Source organism: Mobula hypostoma, chromosome 23, assembly GCF_963921235.1.
Source record: "Mobula hypostoma chromosome 23, sMobHyp1.1, whole genome shotgun sequence".
NCBI lineage: Eukaryota > Metazoa > Chordata > Chondrichthyes > Myliobatiformes > Myliobatidae > Mobula > Mobula hypostoma.
In genome coordinates, this window is record NC_086119.1 from 28,333,321 (window position 1) to 28,356,117 (window position 22,797).

Genomic DNA, 22,797 nt, shown 5'->3' on the forward strand with positions numbered 1-22,797 from the left:
GCTTGAAGGAGGTAAAATGTCGGTGGGTGACTGGATTCAATGCAGGTGGATGCAGAAATAATATGAACAAGTACAGTTGTAACCCTCAATACCCTATAACCATCACAAAAGCAGGTAAGAATAGACTTCCATATCAACTTCTCAAATCCTAAAAGGTAGTCTGGGATAGTCACTGGTAATTTATTCAGCAGCTCAGATATTCATTCTCACAACCACTGGACCACAGGATACCAGTAACTTGCTAAGACTTTGTCAACAGCATCTGTGACTCATTTCACCTTGGGGGTCAATGGTAGCATGCACATGGGAACACCAGAACCCCAAATTGTCCACTTATGTCACACACCATCTTGACTTGGAAATACATTACCCCTTTTCATTTGCTGCTCTATAACCCGCAGCTGAACAGCCCATTTCAAGACGGTGGATTCCTAATTGTCTGAGTGCCAGGCTTGTTGACAACGCCCACATTCTGCAGAAGAAGATGATGATATTCCAATGCCCCTATGGAAGCTCTTCCACTCAACTGAAAAAAAATATTTTCCCAAAAGCTAATGGAATCAGAAGATTGACATTAAGTTTGAATACTTTATAAGAGAAAATAAAGGCAATTAACTAGATGAGGGGGAAAATGAAAAAAAAGTTCCAGAACTTCAACTAGCTTATGTTGTAAGGGGATCCTGGAGTACCCTTATTAACTGTGCTTTTGAAAAGAGAGAGAGAGAGAGTTATTTACCACCCATATGTTGCTTTTGAAAAGAGAGAGAGAGACGAAGATTAACGGTTGGACTGTCACTTTAAGGCATTGGAAGTAACTTTGGATTTCTACTAAGTTGGGTTTGGAGACAGCACGGAGCAGCTCGAAGGTTGCTATGGTGACCAAAGGCAGGTTGATGATGTTACTTTCAAGGACTTGTTGCCTGCTTGCATTTCTTTGCAGACAAAGGAAGGAGGGACTCTTTGAATGACAGGCGATGCTCAGCACAGAGAAATAAATAGGAGGTCAGATGATACAGACCTCAGACACATGATCTGGACACTGAATGAGCATTGTTGTGCCTGCAGGAAAAGTGGGTTTTGGAGGATCAATCAGGCGGATCGATCCAATCACTCTTATAGTGGAAGGAAAAAAAGGGGTTGACTGGTAGGGAGTTGTCCATGTGTCCACTCTTGCCGGGGTGATAGCTCCACCACAGGAAAACCGGTCCCCCTGGTTAAAGTCACAGTCGGTGACTTGTGAAGGACTTCGGAGGATGACGAGAAGATCGACGGCATCAGCTCACCTGAAGACCCAAATCTCTCCCTCTCTCTCTCCATCGCTATTCAACTAAATACCACGAACTGAACTGAACTGAACTTTACTCAACATCGTAAGACTGTATCTTTTTACCCCTAGACTTGAAGAAGCTTGGTTTTTCATATATCTATTTCCACATTTACTGATTTACTTACTTATATATATATAATCATTGCTAACCTGTGTGATTTATCTTCATTTATATTACTGTATCGTGTAGTTACTAATAGATATCATTAGTTTATAGCAATACTGGACTCCAAAGTGGTTTCTATTTCTGCTGGTTTCTCTATCCCCGTCAGGGGGTACGTGACAATGTCAGGAGTATAAATAAAATGTAAGTGATCAGCAATCAATGCCTTATGGAAAAACTGCCAGCAGGTAGCCAAAAGTAACTATAAAATAAATAGTTATGATCATAGGGTTAGATGGCTGAGTTAGAAAAGAACAGAGCTGCAGAGATGAAATGGTGAATGTTCAGCTAACCTGTTAATTCTACTTGGAAATAAACGGAACAAAATCCTGAAATAAAAATATCGTAAAAGAAAATGGGAGAATGAATACGGGATGGACACTCGAAATAAGAAATGTAGACCATGAAGGAATGAGTGTGGGAAGGAAATTTATGGTTTGCAAGAAAAAAATACTTAAAAGATTGTAAAAATTTGAACATTGAGGAAGTTTTATCATGTGAGGATATGCACCACTAGAACATACTTTTGCAAGCATATTTGTTTCTCAATTAACAAATGTTTGATTTACCATTTTTTTTGCAATGACACCTTTCACTCTTTGAGGGTCTAGGCCTTTGATTTACACACCTCCTTCACCATAAGGAATAGCGTACCACCCTTCACCTATCAGTGAAACACCTAGAAAACATCTTGCCCCACCTTTTTGACTTGCGTTATTTCTCAATGGAATAGTTTCCAGAAACACATTCATTTTCTTTTAATGAGAATTTTTGTACTTACCTGAAACTCCAAACCGACTAGGAATTCCCACATATTTAATTTTGAGAGCTGTTTTCTGATCAGAGGGTCCTTCTCAAAGCTCTTCTCATACTTCAGTGGGAAAGAAACGTGAAATAGAAAAACAAAATAGTTAACGTAAATTGTTCTGATATTTTAGTGACTGGAATGAAAGGATTATTAGGATTAAATGCCAATCCTTGTTCATCTTAAAATTAATTACCTCAATTAATTGTTTACTTAATTGCCAAAAGAATCTCTAGTAGAGATTACATAGACATTTACGTTTTCAGTTTTGTTGGTATCCCAATATAAATTCACAGATCATCACAAGATGAATATTGGTTGAAGTAACTGGGGCATTTATTTAAATTGATAAATAATTAAGTATCAAAGTAAAATATGAATATTCTGGTAGTTAATCATAATTGTCCTTCACAAATTAAATAAGTTTCTTTTTGAAACTTGAAGAAGATTTGGAAGCAGGTTTCAGCTGAATGAAGAAGATAGAGAAGTAGAAAAGATAAAAGAGAGATTGATGACAGGCTTCAAAATAATGTGAGTTTTGGATAGAATAAATAAGGAAAATTGACAGGAAGTTCCACAACCAAAGGATGCAGATCCGTCGCATTTGGAAACAAACCAGAAGAAAGAGGAGGATTTTGTTTTATAAATGGAGTTATGATTTGGAACCCACAGCACGAAATATTGCTAGAAGCAGGTCAGAATTAATTCTCAATGTTCAACTGGCTAAAAACAGGAAGGGAAAATATTTGTAATAAATAAAGGCATCCGTTAGTCTTGTGAGACCATGGATCTACACCTGGAAAGTCTTCACCCTCCAGAGCGCAGGCCTGGGCAAGGTTGTATGGAAGACCAGCAGTTGCCCATGCTGCAAGTCTCCTCTCTCCACGACACCGATGTTGTCCAAGGGAAGGGCAAGGGCCAATACAGCTTGGCACCAGTGTCCGCAGAGCACTGTGTGGTTAAGAGCCTTGATCAAGGACACAACATGCTGCCTTGGCTGGGGCTCGAACTCACGACCTTCAGGTCACTAGTCCAATGCCAGGAGGGATAAAAGCAATTGAGAGTGCGCACAGCTCATTATTTCCAACCTGTTATATGAAGAGTGGAACTGCTGCTTCAGATTGGTTTCTGATTATAGTGAATATCTGATCATCGGTCAGCATGGACAGGACTCCAAAATTCCAGTAGCCTAAGTCAAATGTCAAATGATCCAAAATAACACATTTGTTCTGTATGATATCTTAAAATTTGTAGATGCCACTCCGAAGTTGGAAGAGCAGTACAGTCCAGAACTTTATCCGCAAAATTGGGATAGTTAAGCTTCTTGGCACCTCTATTCTCCTGATAATTAAAAATAATTGGCTAATAATCAGGCAGCTTCATCTCATCACAGTGTAAAGCTTGACCTTAGTTTCCAAAAACATGCACAATGGCTTCAGCGTTCATATAGTGATCATACAGGAAGTTTACATGGTCTTCCCTGCAGCAAGGAGAACCACACCCCCTTAAAATCCCAATATTTTAGATCCTTATTTTTCTTGACAAAATTCCTCAGATATAAGGGACCATTCTGCCCAGTAATCAGGGCAATCCTATTTATTTCCTTTTAATTAATATCCTCTCACAACTTCTCCTGCCACTCAGGTACATCAGGGAAAATTTACAATATATGGTTAATCTACCAAGCAGCATGCCTTTGAGAAAAGGGAGGAAGATGAAAGTTGTGAGGAAAACGTACAAACTCCACAGAGGTGGCAATGGACATTAAGATTGCATCCAGGTTGCTGAGGCTGTGAGGCCACTGTGTCTCCGTCGAAGAGTGCTCATTCTAGAGTAAGATGAATCCTGAGTTCTTGATGGCTCACTATATTAAAAAGGTGGTTTCTTGTTATGTTTCGAAGGAATGAAGCAAATTGCCTTTTAAACTCACGAGAGAGCATAGGCCATCAAGTTTTGCTGTTGATGTTTCTGTAGCAGGAAATTTTTTTTTTTTACGAGGTCGAGTTGCTAGCTCAACACTCAACCCAACACGGATGGAAAGCGTGCCAGGGGAGCTAGCTGGGTTCGAACTCGGGAGCTTTTGCTCCAAAGTCCAGCACTGATGCCACTACGCCACCAGCCAGCTTGTTATGTTTTGCAACTCCAAAAGATAAAATCTAATTGAAAGGTGGAATGATGACATATGCCATTTATGTACTTTTACATATAACCTGCATGCATTATTTACATGAAGAAGAATGCTAAATCAAACAATAAATTCACAATATTACTCAAATATTGAATACACAACGGTTGCCCATACTATAAGACGAATGAGGTGGTTTCTCTTGAAGTGTTGTGATTCTTTGGAACTCTATTTCTCAAAGTGCATTGGAAGCATAGTCTTTGAATATGAGGCAAGGCAGAGTTTTGATAAACCAGAGGTGATAGGTTATTGGGTTGTTCGGAATAGAGAGCAGAGGTTCCAATCAGCCATGATCTTGTTGAGCAAGCTCAAGGGGCCATGTGGCCTACTTAAGTTCCAATTCGTAGATCTAAATGTGATAAACAGGTCAGAGGATTATGGCACACTATCCACCTCCATCCTAGTGCAGGGTTATTTCATTTCTTGTCTTGTATAAAATTTCAACCTTGGCATGAAGGAATAATGTGTGAACAGTATCATTCCACCTTTCAAGTAACAAGGTCCTGTGCGAACATAAACCATACTTTGACTTGCCTTCACTCAAAACTTATCAATTTACATACGTTTTTTAAAATTACAAAAATATGTATAGTTTATTCCAATCGCCCAGTTAGTACTATTGTTCTCTTGGCTGTTTAGCTAAATGGAGAATTACACAATTTTTTTTGCTGCTTTGTCACTTCTCAGATGTCTATATAGGTGGTAATGGATACCATGAAGATGGGGCATGTTCTATTCTTATCTGCTTAATTCAGAATTATAAAAGGATAAACAGGAAGCTTGGAATCCCAATGAATCCCATTGGAATTCAGATTTACCAGGTAAGTCAAAGACAAACTCAAGTTTACTGTAATATGCATTAGGCCATATGTAATGAAAAACTTCATTGCAGTAGCATCACTGTCACATTATATTAGAGACACAATATTACCAATAAAAACATCAATTATACAAGAAAGAACAAAATCAGACCAAAAAAATGTCCACTGCAGTGCAAAGTGGTCATAGTACGTATATAATACTCCTGAAGAAGGGTCTCAGCTTGAAACTTTGACTGTTTGTTCATTTCCAGCATCTGCATAATTTCTTGTGTCTGGAATACTATGCCGAAGCAGTGATTAGGATTGTGCAGGTTAGTTAAAGAACCAGATAGTTGAAAGGAAGTTGCTGTTCCTGGACCTGGTAGTGGGAGACTTCAGACTTCTGTACCTCCTGCTTGATGATTCTTGCAAGCAGATGGCAAGGCATGGATGGTAGGGATCGAAGACAATGGATGTTGCTTTCTAGATTCAGTGCCTCATGTAGATATGTTCGTTGCGAATTATGCAAATAAAGCAACCTTTCTTTTAGAAATGTTCAGCAATGAATCCTTGTTCAAATGACTGAGTAGAGAAATTGCATGTTTTAAAATGCATTTCTCTGTTAATAATGCAGTAGTTAGTTTCTGTTGCATTGAAAGAAGATGTGACATGGAAGGCAGTGACATTTGTCTGTAAATATGCCATCAACGTCAAACAGACTTTTATTTACTCTAGCCTGAATAAACTTGCATCTGGTTGAGCCATCTGTGGAGAACAGTTGTCCACAATCAAACATGTTGATTCCTAATCCTTTTTGAAATATTCTGAAAGAGTGTTCATATTTTATTATTCTAACAATAGCAGCACCTTTTTTTTGTAATTCTGGAGAGACACCTGAACTAAATTATGTAATATCCTTTTTGTTTTGACAGTCTTACAACCCCCAGAAGGTTCTAACTGCACAGCATTTTACTGATTGTGCGGAAGTTTCAAATTCAGGAGCCTACGTGGCTCAGAGAAGCATAACTCTCCGCAGCAAACTTGTACCAGGACACTATGTAATCATTCCAAGTACCTTTGCACCAGACACCAATGGAGCATTTATGCTACGTATTTTTACTGACACTACAATTCATTTTCATGAGGGATTTAATCTTGTTGAAGAAGGAGTGGATTGAGCATCTAAAGCTGCTGAAGTGTGACAAGATCTATACAAACAGGAAGAGAAAGAACATATTCTGATGAGTGATGTAGCCAACATAGATGTTTGATCTACCAACACAATAGCTGTCACAATGGTTCAGTCTTCTATGTGTGGACAAAGTAATTATATTTGGGGGAATAAACAGTCTCAGGTTCAAACAGGATAAAATACATTATCTTTCAAAAAGTGTTTTAACTTATCAATTGCATTTTTTTTTAGCTACTTTCTTATCAAGAATTTAACATGACGTCTGCATTTAGGTTACTTATAGGCAAAGTTGTTTTTTTATAAATACTAATTCAAGTACTTATTTAAAATGAATTAGTTGTTATTTTTAAGTTATGATCATGATTTGAATGCATAGCTAGTTAGTTGAACCTACTTTAATATATTAATGGTTTTGGTGAGAGCATCTTGATATATTCATAACAAACTAGTGATCCCTTATCTGACTTAGGAAAGCCAATCCACGTTTTACTTTAGAAACTGTGCTGCCTTTGTCCTACTACCATCCATTTGTTAGTGCATTAAGAACAATTTTCTATCTAGACTTAAGTTCATGAGAATCTAATCCAAAATTCTGAACACATTTGATCTAGAATAATATTGTTAGTATTATTAAAAGACCTGCTCACTCAGTCATTTGTTCATCCCTGGCTCACACTCCATTGTCACAGATAGGGTCACTGTTTGGACTCCAGCCCATATTTGCCCTCATTCTGCTCTGTACTCACATGTTTATCTGCTGTCCTATTGTTAGCTTGAGGACCCCTCCTCACAGTCTTTTATAAGACATTCCCTTTATAAGGAATGGTTGTATTCTATTGAGTGGTGGCTTATAAATCTTATACAGGCACTGACATTAGAGGAATTTCTTGGGTTCTTGTCAAAATCCCCAGATCAAAGTTGAAGACTTGATTAAACATTCCACTCTACTTGGACCGCTTCTTACCAGCTTCAAATGCCCAAGCATCACCTCACCACTTTTTGTCTCCTTCATAGGTTCAGGCTGCTATCTTCTCATTACTTTAGTTTCTTTCCATCAACTATTCACCTCAAAGGCTGGATTTCAGACCTTCACTTCACCTGTTCAGTCCTAGAAGCAAAACACCAGAGACCCTTCTTTTTCAGCTACCTTAAAGTAAAGACCACCCATTTGGTTCCACACTTCAAACCAAAATGTCATCACTGTGGCAATCTGTTAAATAGTTTTAAGTGGAAATTTCAGAGTACCACATGCTCACAGCTGCTCTGGATAACAGCATGGTGGTACTCACTGACCCATGTTGTCTAAATAATGGTATGGTAAAAAGTTATATTTTATTTTATTCATGGTTTAAAGTATAATATTACATATTAAGAATTTAACCCAATGCACATGTAAAAGACTTCAAAAAGATCAACTAGAGATAGAATTATATATGCAGTCATAGAGAGATAAAGTACAGGAATAAACTCCAAACAAACCACATCTTTGAGCTGTGGAGGGAAACCAGAGCACCTGGAGGAAACACATGTAGAATTAGGAACCGTGTTCATTTGTAACCAGCTAGGATTCTCTTATCTGGGAAATTCAGAAAGTAGCCAAGCTTCTAATAGTATTGTTTGTGTTGAAAGTAGCATTTAATACACAACTGAATTGCAAAGATTCTTCCAGTCAATTCAATAAAGATAGTGTTGGTTGTCATTGTAAACCTGTCTTTATTTAATCGTACTTCAGCTACTAGTGTCATGAGCGAGCTTTAATTCAAATTAACACAACATAAACTAGTAATAAAGCAATATGTGTTGTATTCTAGTACTGAATGATAAAAATACTGAAAAGAAAATTTTACAGAGTAAGTTACTTTATCTATTTGTGGTCGTGGTCTCCCATAAATGAATTTTCACACTGGATGCCTGAAGTGAAAGTGTAACTATTCCGTGTATACTGAATCTGATAAGACTGCCTCTCGGAATGGTGTAAATGTCATATAGATTGGAGGTCAAGACTACAGAAAAAAATACTGAGACATTAGAGGAAACACCACAGAATTAATCTGGATTGCAGGAAGGCACAATATTTATTAAAAATAACAGAAATTTGATAAGATGTTTAAAACTATGTAAGATAGTATTTGGGCTGCTTCAGATAGGATTGATCTCTGGAATGAAGACAGAGGTAAAACATTAAAAGTGAGAAATTTAGTTCAGCAGGGTTTTTTTTAAAGATCAGTCATGGAGCATTAAAAACATTACAATATTGTAACTAAAGCAGAAAGTGCAATTTTATACGGATAAAATATAAATGGTTTAAGAAGAACAAAGGGTAGGGAAGTAGGAAAGACACATAGGATTAGGGCTGTTTTCTGTGTGGAGAAAATACAGGGACACATATCAAAGAAGTCAACAGTTGTTCCTGTGTTATTCATAACAATCCTCACAGTTCCAATATCTTCGTCACGTCCACCCTCAGAATAACCACCATCACCATCATCACCCCCAAAGATCCTCTTCTGATTCACATTGATGATCCACTCTCTAATCCTACCCCCTCTCATCCAATATTTGGTCACCCAGCTACAAATGCTAACATTATTGGCTTTGCAACGTCAAGGCATTAAAAGGGGGACTATTCTACCACAATGGGGTTCTGGATGGCGGAAAATTTGATGCTTTTAGCAGACTAAAATCAAGAGTTGTCATGGGACAGATTTGGCCAATGGGCTGCACTCAGCTTTACAGAGTAAATTATACCAATTCCTAAAATTTCTGATCACACTACAGCTTGATATTACTGTGAATACTTTTCTTTAAATTAAAATTTCAGAAGCACCAAGATATATAATTGTAAAGTACAGAATGATATTATATTTATGACACAAGACAGGCCTTTCATAGCATTGAGCTAACAGGCTTAATCACACCTTCCGGTATGAGGGTCTACAGACCTTTATGTGACGGCGCTACCATCATATGTACAGACACAATGTAAGTGTAATAACGTGTTTATCCGGATCAACCATTTTGGCATCAAGCTCCAGACTACTCCTATCGACAAATAATTAACTTTGGAAGTTTGGTCGATCGCCAAGCTTGGCAAAATATTTGTAGTTATTTTGGCTCCAATCAAGAAGACATCATGAATGCATAGTTGAGGATGCTGTCTCCTCAGAATGCTAGCTTAAATACTCCTTCTGGGTCTGAATGGATTAACTTTCTATTCATTAATGGTTTTCAGATTTAATACATAGTTAAGGGCAGAAATCATATCCCTACTCGATAGCTGGAAATCCAGCTATGAACGTTTTGCCATATTCATAGGCTTTCCTGGCGAGTAAGAGTTTCCAAATTAATAGCTGCAAACTCACCAGAACAAGTGCTTTACAATATATTTAATATCTTTGAGCAAATTTTCACACAAATTACTTCATTAATCAAAGCATCAAAAATAAAATTAAAAATCTTTGAGAAAGCAGTCTCAGAACTGGTGTATCTTGTCACTGGATAAATACATTAATATTTGCCACAAATGAAATTATTTCTCATAAAAGCAAAAATAATTACTTCTGCTGTATATACCTTGTATTACCTGAATATGAATACTCAAGCAAAAGTTCATTTTTGCCATAGGAAAAAGAGCAGAGATAATTGGTAACAGTTCCAAAAAAGTTAAGTCGCACACATCCAGATATATTTTCAGAGCAATGTTAGTTTGTGAAGATATGTATTTTCAAGATAATGATATACCTACTGTATGCCTCATGTAAACACCACTATCGCAAATCATCTGCATGGCAACCATTACTCTTAAGGGGGTCCCAATCTTTTATATGCCATGGAGCCCTACCGTTAAGGGTGGGATCAATGGACCCCACCTTGGGAACTCCTGCTATATACAAACTAAGGAACAACCCATCAACCATATAATTAATTGAAAACATATGATGAGTGAACACTATACTTTATGACATTGTTCATTGTGATATTTCCAGAATATCTTTGATGTGCTACTGTCTCACTCCTCATAATTCAAGGGCAGCCCTGATAATGATGTTGTTCTGTCTTCTGTACCACCACAGGTCTATTAGTGAAGGTACTCTCATATTGCTGTTGGGTAGGGAGCTCCAGGAATAAAACCCAGAGATCTTGAAGTCGATATATTTCTAAGTCAGGATGGGGTTTGTGAGGCACTCCCAGAATAGCCTGGCACATAACCTCAGTGTAGCTCTGCTTGATAACATTAATACTTGCATAATGTAGTTCAATGTGAGGTAGTGAAATATTAAGGAATTTTACTCTTTTAGCACATCTAGAAGCATATGTTTAAAAGAAAATTCACAATGTTTTTTGCTTAATTATTGTATCATTTAAAAATATAATCCATGATGTTAGATACAAAAAATTAAGTACAAATCCATAAGTATATATACAGTGTATAAGAAAATTTCTGATCAAAGGAGCAAAAAAATGCATCCTTTTCAGTAAGTAAATCCAAGTATCAGTAATCATTGGCAAAACAACATTTCAAATTTCCTTTTCCTTCTTCGCTTCTCTGCTGGATTTCAGGAAGTCACTTCTCAGTAGTCTGTAAAAGAGCACAATGTTCATCAGAATCATAATGGCCATACCCACACTGCCAATGCTGTAAGTCACCAGAGGAATATTGTCACGATTTAAGGCCACCCAGCGTGTCATCCAGGCAAGAGTGCTGATGCGGAAGATGATGTAGGTTCCCAGATTGATGATGCTATTGATGCGGAAGAACGTAGTTTTGCGCATGTTGGCCATCAGAAGAATCTGCCTCAGATGGAGAAAGACTGAGTTGATTTCAACCAACAAGGCAACCACGGCAAACCCGATGTATCTGCAGAGGCACACAGCTATGCCAAAACAGATAATTACCTAGGAGAAATAGAATATTTGACATTAGAGCATGTAGAAATCTGAATGGGAAAGTGCTCTGTAAATAAAGCCTTTAATCAAGAAATAAAGATGTTGGAAATCTGAAACTGTAACTATATGTTATAATTATGTGGTTTTGTCAGTTTTTTTAGTCTTGGTTTGTACTGTGTTTTGTGATATCACACTGGAGGAAATAATGTATCATTTCTTAATGCATGCATTACTAAATGACAACAAAAGAGGACCACGTGTCTTCATAATCTAAAACTTAAATTGCTGGAAGCACTCAGCAGGTCAGGTGGTGTCTCTGGAAGGAGAAACTGACAATATTTCAGGACTAATAGAAGGTCTTTGAACCAAACCATTAATAGTGCTTCTCTTTCCCCCTGTGTTGCCAGATCTGGTGAGTGTTTTCTGTGGTTACAACTAAAGGCATGTTCTTTGCTATTTATCTAATGATGAGGATTTCTCTCCTCCTTTCAATCATCTTATACACTAGAAAGACTGGCTTCAGTTTTAGCCTAGAACACGGATGAATGAAAACCTTGAGATATGCAAGGTATTTTAAGAACACTGTTAACCTTCTGAGATGTAACAACCGATAACTTGTCGCTAGGAAAATCATGAGTTCGTCAGCCACAATTCAGTTGCAATTTCTCAACTGTGCTTCAACACTGGACTGTTTATGACACCAGTAGTGGGGATGTGAGCTGCCACGTTTTGGCAGCAGCTACACTGAACACAGTCTACACAGCATGTTCATTCATTTCAATAGAGAGGAATGGGTGCAAAGAACAAGGGTGTAGTTAATTTGCATTTGTTGAAATAATAATATTTAGTTGAAAAATCAATTGTTGTTTTAATGCAATTTTTGTACCTTACATTTCAAATTTGGCTGTTTTCCTATTCTATATTTGACAGCTAACCAAGCCAAGCTAAGTTTTATCAAGTTGTAACTAACTTGAAGTTGTAACTAAGTGTTTTAAGGGGAAAAGCAGCTTGTTCTGGCTTAACCATGGGCAATGTCGTAGATCAGTGGTCCCCAACCACCAGGCTGCAAACCATGTGCTACCAGCCCGCGAGAAAACGATATGAGTCAGCTGCACCTTTCCTCATTCCCTGTCACGCACTGTTGAACTTGAACATAGGGTTGTCAACTGTCCCGTATTTGCCGGGACATCCCGTACATTGGGCTAAATTAGTTTGTCCTATACGGGACCACCCTTGTCCTGTATTTCCCCCGCTAAGGTACAGCGTTCCTATGAAACCTTTCGTGCTGAAATGGCGTGAAGCGAAGAAGCAATTACCATTAATTTATATGGGAAAAATTTTTGAGCGTTCCCAGACCCAAAAAATAATCTAACAAATCATACCAAAAAACACATATAACCGAAAATAAACAACACTAACATATAGTAAAAGCAGGAATAATATGATAAATACACAGCCTATATAAAGTAGAAATAATGTATGTACAGTATAGTCAGGAAGATGAAGGCAAAACCGACTTGTGGGGGAAAAAATCGGCACGTACGCGCATGCGCACATCACACGTGCACGTCACGCATGTGCACACAGGTGCCCGCACAAGGCTTCATGGTCATGGTAGTCTTTCCTGGGGTAAAGTGTCCCGGGATTTGACTGCTCCTTTTGTCCCTTATTTGGGAGTGAGAAATTTGGCAACCCTAACTGTAAAAGACATGTTGAGGTGAGTCTAACCCTACTTGAACATTCTCCCCCGGTCCACAAGAATATTGTCAATATTAAACAGGTCCGCGGTGCAAAAAAAGGTTGGGGACCCCTGTGGTAGATGCACAGCTCTGGTACTCCATAGGTGGCCTCAGTTATGATGAAACCAAATTCACAATGGCAGATATGCAAAGTATACATTTGTCATGGTTGTTACTGCCCCAGTTGTGCTCCATAAATGTAAAACATATTAGGAAGAGTTTCTCAGAAGAAAATGATGCGGCAGATTTGTAGTCAAACACATCAATGCTGTTCAAAAGATCATTGGATGTTTAGCGTGAAAGTATGCCAGAAGGTTTAATTTATTGGGATAATTCTGTTTTCTGACTTCAAAAATTATACCTTGGATATATAGTGTGTGATGAAAAGAGCTGGAAATCAGATATCACAATAAATGTTAAAAAGACACAACAGTCTCCAAAGAAATTATTGGAAGGAAACTCTTTTATCCTAAAATTTTAACCTACCTTCCTTCTACAGATTTATTCTGGTTAATCTAATATGCACGTTTATACTTTCGTACGTAGTAAAGCCACTGATAAATATTTTAGAAACCCACCTACTGCAAGTATAACAGGCTTGACTGTTAAATGGCAAGTGCTGAAACAGTCAAGTAGTTACAGCATTACCCTGGATTTCAGGGCATTTGCTGTGGATTAGCCACAACCTGGGAACAGTTGAGTGATACAGCTGTGAGGCATTACTGGCTCCACTGAAACTGACAGTTTGTACTAACAGGATGGCAGAACCAGTGAAACTAAAATGTCACAACTAACTCGCAAGGCACAAAACCTTTAGTTACAAATGACCATTTGTAAAAAGAGAAAGCAGTTGCAGTATTAACACTGAACATCGGGTTAAAGGCAGTAGCTCACCACCATCTCATCTACAACAATGGGAAAAGGGGATTAGATACTGAGCTTGCAAACAAACTCCAAGTCCCATAGATATCACCTACAGCAGATAATGGACTGCAAACATACAATGTGTTTGATGATTGCATCCTCCAAATCTTCATTCTCACTGTAATATTCAAGATGATTGTCAAAACATTCAAATTCTTTGTAATAGAATGTAGTGGTATTGTGCCCCCAACTAAACAAAAGGGAATCCTGGCTATTTTTTTGATTAGTTTTATTCTTTAAGAGTTGTCCCAAATAAGCGGCAACCCCAATATATCTACGCTATCTTGAGATTGTTTTCTCACAGGCATTTACTCAAAAAAAATAAAATAGAATTCACAAAAACTATAAAACCGTACATAGACTGACAAACAACCAACATTCAAAATAAGATAAATTATGCAAAAAAATACTGAAAACATTAGTTTTAAAGACTCCTTGAAAGTGAGTCTGTAGGTTGTAAAATCAGTTCAGAGTAGTGGTGAATGAAGTTATCCTTGTCAGCTCAAGATTCTGATGGCTGTAAGTCAATAATTGTTCTGAAACCTGGTGTTATGGGATGAAAGGCTTCTGTACCTCCTGCCTAAGAGTATAGAAGTTAGTAATACAAATTATTCTCCAGGATATTGGGACTAGTTGGGTGGGTATCATGTTAGGTATGGATTGCTCGGGCCAAAGAGGTTGTATCCATGCCCTATTGCTCTGCAACTCTAGAAACCCTGCAGTAAAAACGTGGGTAAACTGCAAAGTGTGCGGAGAAACTTGCTGTCAGGACTACAGGGGTAAAGTTATAGAGAGAAGCTGGCCAGGCGAGATCTTTATTCCTCAGAATTTAGGAAATTAAGGGGTAATCATTTAGAAATATTTAGGAAAATGTGACACATAGGGCAGGAAAGGGGGGGGGGGTATAGATTTAGGGTGAGAGGTGAAAGATTTAAATGAGTCCCAAAAGATAATATTTTCATGCAGAGGGTGATGAGTATATATAGAAATTGTTTGGAGATGGTATAATATTTCCAAAGCACTGTGAATAATTGGAAATGCAAATTACCTTGTTGGACTAAGTGGCAAAGACAGAAGCTGATGGGATAGCTTTGCTCTGCTAAGGGCTGAATGGTGTCTTTCTTTGCCAGAGTAAGCCCAGAATTTTAACACATATGTACACTTGGGTGAAGACACTAATGTCCAATTGAGTGAATGGGATGGACAAGGGAAGAAATGAAAATGAGTTTGGTTCACAATGAACAAAATGAATATTAAAAGCTTGGGTTGGACAGCTGTCTGTAAAGGAATCTCATCAATTTCCTCTGATTCAGTTCCATTCCAGTGCTTTGGAAATAATTAACCTACCCTCCAGAAATGCTCTGAGCTCATGTGGACACAAGGATATTGGGAAACAAACATGCAGATAGTCCCTTCTCAGTTCATATTTTACTGCAGGCTTTCTAGTTATAAAGTAGCAGAGAGCAATATTGAACAGACACAGTGCCCTTCTGCCTAACCAGTCCATGCCAACCTTGATGCCCACTCAACTAGTCCCAATTTCCTGTATAGTCTCATATACCTCCAGGCCTTACCCCTCCAAGTGCCCATCTTTATGCTTCTTAGCTGGTATTATTGTACCTCCCTCAACCACTTCCTCTGGCAGCCTAATTCCAAACACTCAAGGCCCTCTGTGTGGAAAAAGCTGCTCTTCAGGTGTCTTTCAAATCTTTTTCCTCTCTTCCTAAACCTATGCCTCCTAGTTTTAGACTCCCCTACCCAGCTGTTAGCAGCCAAATTATCTATGCCTCTCATAATCTTAAATGTTTCTGTAATGTTGCCTCTCATTCTCTTACATTTCAAGGAATAGAGACCCAAATGTTTCTGTAATGTTGCCTCTCATTCGCTTACATTTCAAGGAATAGAGACCCAGCCTAGCCAACGTCTCCCCATAGGCCCTCTAGTCCTAGCACCATCTTCACAAATCCTCTCTGCACTCTTTCCAGTTTAACCACATACTGTCTGTAATGGAAATGTAAACAGTACTCCATGTGTGGCCTCACCAACGACTTATAATACTGCAACAACTCCTATACTCAATCATCTGACTGATGAAGGTCAGCACATTAAGTGCTATTTTTATGATACTATCTACCTGTGACACCATCTTCACCAAACTATGTACTTGTACACCTCGTCTCTTGTGCCCTACCATTCATAGTACAAGTCCTATACTGATTTGACTTCCCAAAATGTATCACATCACATCTATCTGTATTGAAATCCACTTGTCACTCCTCAGCTGACTTCCCCAACTGATCAAGATCCTTCTGTAATCTATAACAATTTTCACTATCAACAGCACCTGCTAACTTGGGTCATCCACAAGCTTACTGAACATACCTTATGCATTTGCAACCAAGTAATTCATATAACTAATAAATAACCAGGGTTCCAACAGCAACCCCCTGGCACACTACCAGTTATCAGCCTCCATTCTGAAAACAACCTTCAACCTCCACTCTCTGCTTTTTACCTGACCCAATTTTGAATCCCTCTAATTAGCTCTCCCTGGGTTCCAGGGGACCTAATCTTCCAGACCAGTCTACCATGCAGTATCTTGTCAAATGCCTTGTTAAAGTCAAACTAGACAACATCCACTGCCCTACCATCCACCACCCTTTCGGTTATCCCTTCAAAACACTCCAAAAGATTTGTCAGATACAACTATCTACACACAACACCAGGCTGACTCCTAATCAGACTCTTGTCTATCCAAATGCTGGTAGATCCTGTCCCTCAGAATTCCTTCCAGTAACTTTTCCTCTGCTGACCCGCCTGCAGCTCCCTGGCTTGTCTTTGCCAACTCCTTAAACAACATAATAACATTAGCCATCTTCCAGTCTTTAGAAACATTATCACACCAAATGGTCCCCAATCTCTTTGTCTTTGATTGGTCTGATTAATGCTATTAAGATGATCATTTTGCCTAAATTTTTGTATATATTCCAATCGGTTCCTATTTTTATCCCAAAATCTTTTTTTGATAACGTAGATTCAAAAATTTCCTCTTATATTTGGCAGAATAAAAATCCTAGGTTAGGTAAAAGGTATCTACAGAAATCTAAAAAGGAGGGGGGGGCTCGCCCTCCTGAATTTTAGATTCTATTATTGGGCAATTAATATTCGATATTTAAAATTTTGGTTACAAGATTTGGACGCATCTTTAAACCCTCATTGGGTAAATCTTGGATCTAATTCATTACAAGGGTTCTCCTTGGGTTCAGTTTTAGGAACTTTACTTCCTTTTACTTCTTTTAAATCAATAAACAAATGAACAACCCAATAGTTAAGCATACTTTACGTATATGGTTTCAATTCCGAAGATTTTTTGGGTTTAATCAATTTATTCTAGCAAGTCCTATTATATCAAATTTTCTTTTTCAACCTTCTACGATGGATCAAGCTTACTTTGATTGGAAAACCAAAGGTATAATATCTTTTCGCGATTTATTCTTGGATATCTGTTTTATGTCTTTTGATCAACTCTAATAAATATAACTTACCCAGATCTCACTTTTTTAGATATCTATAGATTAGAAACTTTTTAATTACTGTCTCTCCTAATTTTCCACATCCATATCCAATGGACACTTTGGAAAAAATCTTAGATTTAAATCTCTCTCAGAAAAGTGTAGTAATAATTATATATAATTATGAATCTATGTCCTGATGCTTCTAATAAAATCAAAGCTGACTGGGAAAGAGAACTTGAGATTAATATACCGACTGAAAAATGGGAAAAAATTCTTCAGTTGGTGAATTCATCCTCTGTGTGTGCTAAGCATAGGTTGATACAGTTTAAAGTAGTGCACAGGGCTCATATATCCAAAGATAAACTATCTCCTTATTACTCTTATATTAATCCAATATGTGACAGATGCCATTCCGAGATAGCTTCTTTAACCCACATGTTCTGGTCATGTCCCTTGTTGGAGAAATATTGGAAAGATATTTTCGATATTATTTCAACGGTCCTAAATATAGACTTACAACCTCATCCAATTACTGCTGTCTTTGGACTACCAATGATAGACTTAAATAATTTAACCTCTTCATCACAAAGGATGATTGCATTTCTTACTTTAATAGCTAGAAGGTCCATTTTGTTGAATTGGAAAGAGATCAACCCTCCTACTGTATTTCATTGGTTTTCACAAACTATGGTGTGTTTGAATTTGGAGAAAATTAGAAGTGCAGTTTATGACCCTTCTACTAAGCTTGAAAAAACTTGGAGGCCATTCATTCAGCATTTTCATTTGATGTAATTTGATCATTTCCAAACTTGTTTTATCTCTCTATACTGTTGTTGGAGGGGATTGGAGTCGTCGACACTAAGGTTTTCTTCTTTTCCATTTTTAAGCTGTTAGTTTTGCCCAAGTCTTTTAGGTTAGTTGATTAATTTTGTTTTTCTTTGGGGATGGGTTTTTTTTGTTTTGTTTTTTTTTCTTTTTCATTTTTTTTTCCCAGTTTTTTTTTATTTTGTATTATCCGTGGTTAGTTCTACATGTTTGGGAGCTTTGTTAATTTCCACTACTTGGTTTTGCAATTAATTTTTTTAAGTGTAACATTACATCTCCTTCTATTTGTATTATGGCTATGTTCTGTTTCTGTATTTTGAAATTAATAAAAAGATTGAAAAAGAAAGAAACATTATCACTGGCTAACAATGAAGGAAGTACCTCCATAAAGGCCTCTGAAATGTCTTTTCTAGCCTCTCACAAAATCAGAGTTCAGCAACAGTTGAACAGAGGAAGCTTCTGCCACAGTCTGTAGGTGTGAGGCTTTGCAACACCTCATGGTGACGAGTTCTCTCCCAGAAGGTTTGGGGGTGTAAATCAGAGGTGGAGAGGGTCAGCAACTTTAAATTCCTCAGTATTATTTCAGAAGACCTGTCCTGGGCCCAGCACGTAAGTGCAATTATTAAGAAAGTACAGCAGTGCTTTCTACTTACTTAGAAAATGGCGAAGATTCGACATGACATTTAAAACTCTGGCAAATTTCTATAGATGTGTGGCGGAGGGTATATTAAGACCATAAGACATAGGAGCAGAATTAGGCCATTCGGCCCATCGAGTCTGCTCCACCATTCAATCATGGCTGATTCTTTTTTCCTATCTCTTCCTCAGCCCCAGTTCCCGGCCTTCTCCCCATAACCTCTGATACTATGTCCAATCAAGAACCTATCAATCTCTGCCTTAAATACACCCAACGACCTGGCCTCCACAGTTGCACGTGGCAACAAATTCACCAACCTTTGGCTAAAGAAATTTCTCCGCATCTCTGTTTTGAAAGGGCGCTCCTCTATCGTGAGGCTGTGCTCTCTTGTCCTAGACTCCCCACCATGGGAAACATCCTCTCCACATCTACTCTGTCTAGGTCTTTGAACATTTGAAAGGCTTCAATGAGATCCCCTCTCATCCTTCTGAATTCCAGCCAGTACCGACCCAGAGCCATCAAATGTTCCTCATATGATAACCCTTTCATTCTTGGACTGCAGGAACGGCTGCATCACTGACTGATATGGAAAAACCAATGCCCTTGAATGGAAAAACCCACAAAAAGTAGTGGATATGGCCCAGTCTATCACAGTAAAGCCCTTCCCACATTGAGCACATCTACATGACGCAGTGTCACAGGGAAGAAGCATCCATTATCAGGGACCTCACCACCCAAATCATGCTCTCTCTTGCTGCTGCCATCAGGAAGAAGGTACAGGAGCCTCAGAACTCACACCGTCACATTCAGGAACAGTTATTAACCCTCAATCTCAGGCTCTTGAACCAGAAGAGATAACTTCACTTGCCCTATCATTGCAATATTCCCACAAACTTTCAAGGGCTCGTCATCTCATATTCTCAATATTTATTGCTTGTTTGCTTATTTATAATTTTTTCCTTTCTTTTTCTATTTGCACAGTTTACTGTCTTTTGCACACTGGTTTTCTGCCCTGTTTGGCGTGGTCTGTCATTGATCCTATTATGATTATTGGATTTATTGAGTATGCCTGTAAGAAAATGTATCTCAGGATTGTCCAGTATATGGTGTCATATATGTACTTTGATAATAAATTTACTTTGAATTTTGATACTAGTTTTTGAAAACTGAATCAATGTTTACTATGCAATAACTTCAGTATTGAAATATAAATCATCCTTTGTACCCTTAGTGATACAAAGCAAAGAATAACAATGGAAATGTATCTTTATACTGAACACTCCAAAACAAATCTCGCATGGAGCCCAGTAAAAGAGCTCCATTCATAGTGAGTGGCTGGCGGATGGAATTACATAATGCATGTGATTTTTGATGATTAGAATCCACATCTATGACAGTAGCTTAAATTAAACACTAGGTGGCAACATACTATGGCTTGCAATAATATGGACAATCTGTGTTGATGGCACAAAAATTAACATGTTTAAAACATCAACTCCAAGTAAAAGAAATTGGTTTAAAATTCAAACTTTCTTCCAGTAATTACTCACGTGTGAAATTTACCATATTTTGTGAACCTTTACCACAAAAAGTTGCCAAGCACCACACAATATTGTGTTGTAAGTCAATCTGCAAGTCAACTTGATTTGCAATCTACTTGATTGATTTTTGCAACAGAAGTTACTTTTATCCTTGCAACACACATCAAAGTTGCTGGTGAATGCAGCAGGCCAGGCAGCATCTCTAGGAAGAGGTACAGTTGACGTTTCAGGCCGAGACCCTTCGTCAGGACTAACCGAAGGAAGAATTAGTAAGAGATTTGAAAGTGGGAGGGGGAGGGGGAGATCCAAAATGACAGGAGAAGACAGGAGGGGGAGAGATGGAGCCAAGAGCTGGACAGGTGATTGGCAAAGGGGATATGAGAGGATCATGGGACAGGAGGTCCGGGGAGAAAGACAAGGGGGGGGAACCCAGAGGATGGGCAAGGGGTATAGTCAGAGGGACAGAGGGAGAAAAAGGAGAGTGAGAGAAAGAATGTGTGTATAAAAATAAATAATGGATGGGGTACAAGGGGGAGGTGGGGCATTAGCGGAAGATAGGGAAGTCAATGTTCATGCCATCAGGTTGGAGGCTACCCAGACAGAATATAAGGTGTTGTTCCTCCAACCTTACTTTTATCCTTAATTGCTTCGCACTTAAGTTTCCTTTTGTTCTCGGCCAAGATAATAATGCACTGAGGAGCATTATGGATCCAGAATGTAGTCAGGCAGTTTTGAAGTGGAAGGACAGACCATACGATCACTGTTCCATAATAAAATCAACTTGGCAGTTACAGTCTGTAAAATTATCAATTAATAATGAACCGTGAGATAAAAGAAAATGCTGGAATACCAACCCTCCACTAGCTACAAACAGGAATAGTTCTCTGTTGAGGGCACCGTGCTTAAAAAGACCCCATGCCACAAGCTTGCTCTCAAATGCCAACAAGAAAGCCTATGGAAATTTGCATTTAGGCAAGTTATAGACAAAGAAAGTTCTATTGCTCTGAATATTTGGGACTCCAACTATTCCAGTTATTTACAAATAACTGGCTCCAACATATTAGTCTCTGCATTTTCCAACTTCTGGATGTAACTGGCACAAAATTAAATTAGCTTAGTACTGGTTAAACCACTCAGATCCAGAAAATCCCATGCTCCTGTATGTTCTGGTGCCATTAGTTTGCAGAGCAGTCTCCAGGGTGGCTGTTTCAGTAGTGTCAGGCTTGTTTACATTACTAGCCAAGTGTTTTGGTTCTACACTTTTATCTTTGGTTATACAGGATTTTGCCAGGAGGCGTGGGAGGCGGTGATAGTGCTAAGATGCATGTCCAAAAGTTGGAATTTCTGGTTAGATGAAGAAATTTTGATAAGAGTCTATGATATTAGATCAACTGTTTGTAAATTAGAGAAATAAAATATATTTTTAAAAGCATTTTTTTAGAAGTCAGAAAATCTTAGAGTTAGGAAACTGAAAATTGGAAAGAACATGAAGTTAGGGCATTTATAAAGTGGCATAAACTTGGACATAATGATGGTGTAAGCATTTTGGTACAGGCAAAGGTTCTTCATCAAGAATTCAACCTTGAGTATGATTACAAATATTCACAGATGGCTATACAAGTTTAAAAGCAGGTATGGTATTTCATTGCATTATTGGTCGCAGAAAAACAAGGTGTTGATATTGAAGCTGTGGATGAATCTGCACAGTTGGTGGCAATGCAAAATTTATCTACAGAGCAGTTGATAAGACCAGTCTGTTTTAGCTCTGCATGCCATGAAAATCTCTTGCTCAGGAAATTCAGGAGACTCCACTTGGAAGTAAGGACTCCAAGAATAGGCTCACAATTCTTGGCTGCAGCAATGCAGCTGGCAGACCAAAGCTAATGTTAATTGATTGGAATGGGTGCACAAGGGTCTATAAAGAGGTGAATTTTTCCCTGTTTTCTGCCATGGCAACAAGAGAAGGTAGATAAGAATAAAAGGATGTCTTGAATGGTTTGAAAATTATTTTCACCAGAAGTAGAGCACTTTGCAACTTTGATGGCTTTGATCCAACGTGCAAAGTATTTTTGCATGTTCAGCCCATCCCAGAACAGAACAAAGATAATGTTATTCAGTTATATTTACATCCTAAATGTACTACTTTGATTCAGCCCTGTGCCCTGAAATGTAAATATAGATCAGAGTTCATGCACTGTTTGCTCATTGAACAATGAGAAGCCTGTTGCTGTTCCGTTAACGCTCCACCTCCCCTTGG

At 38.2% G+C, this 22,797-nt stretch overlaps 1 protein-coding gene across 1 annotated transcript in view; it reads right to left on the minus strand.

Moving 5' to 3' along the window:
• Positions 1–7,482: 7,482 nt before the first annotated feature.
• Positions 7,483–22,797, minus strand: part of tlcd2 (TLC domain containing 2) — a 61,806-nt gene continuing 46,491 nt past the window's right edge. The window contains exon 4 of the mRNA XM_063031230.1: positions 7,483–11,368. Within this exon, the coding sequence (XP_062887300.1) occupies positions 10,991–11,368 (378 nt within the window). The 3' untranslated portion in view covers positions 7,483–10,990. The remainder of the gene's footprint in view (positions 11,369–22,797) is intronic.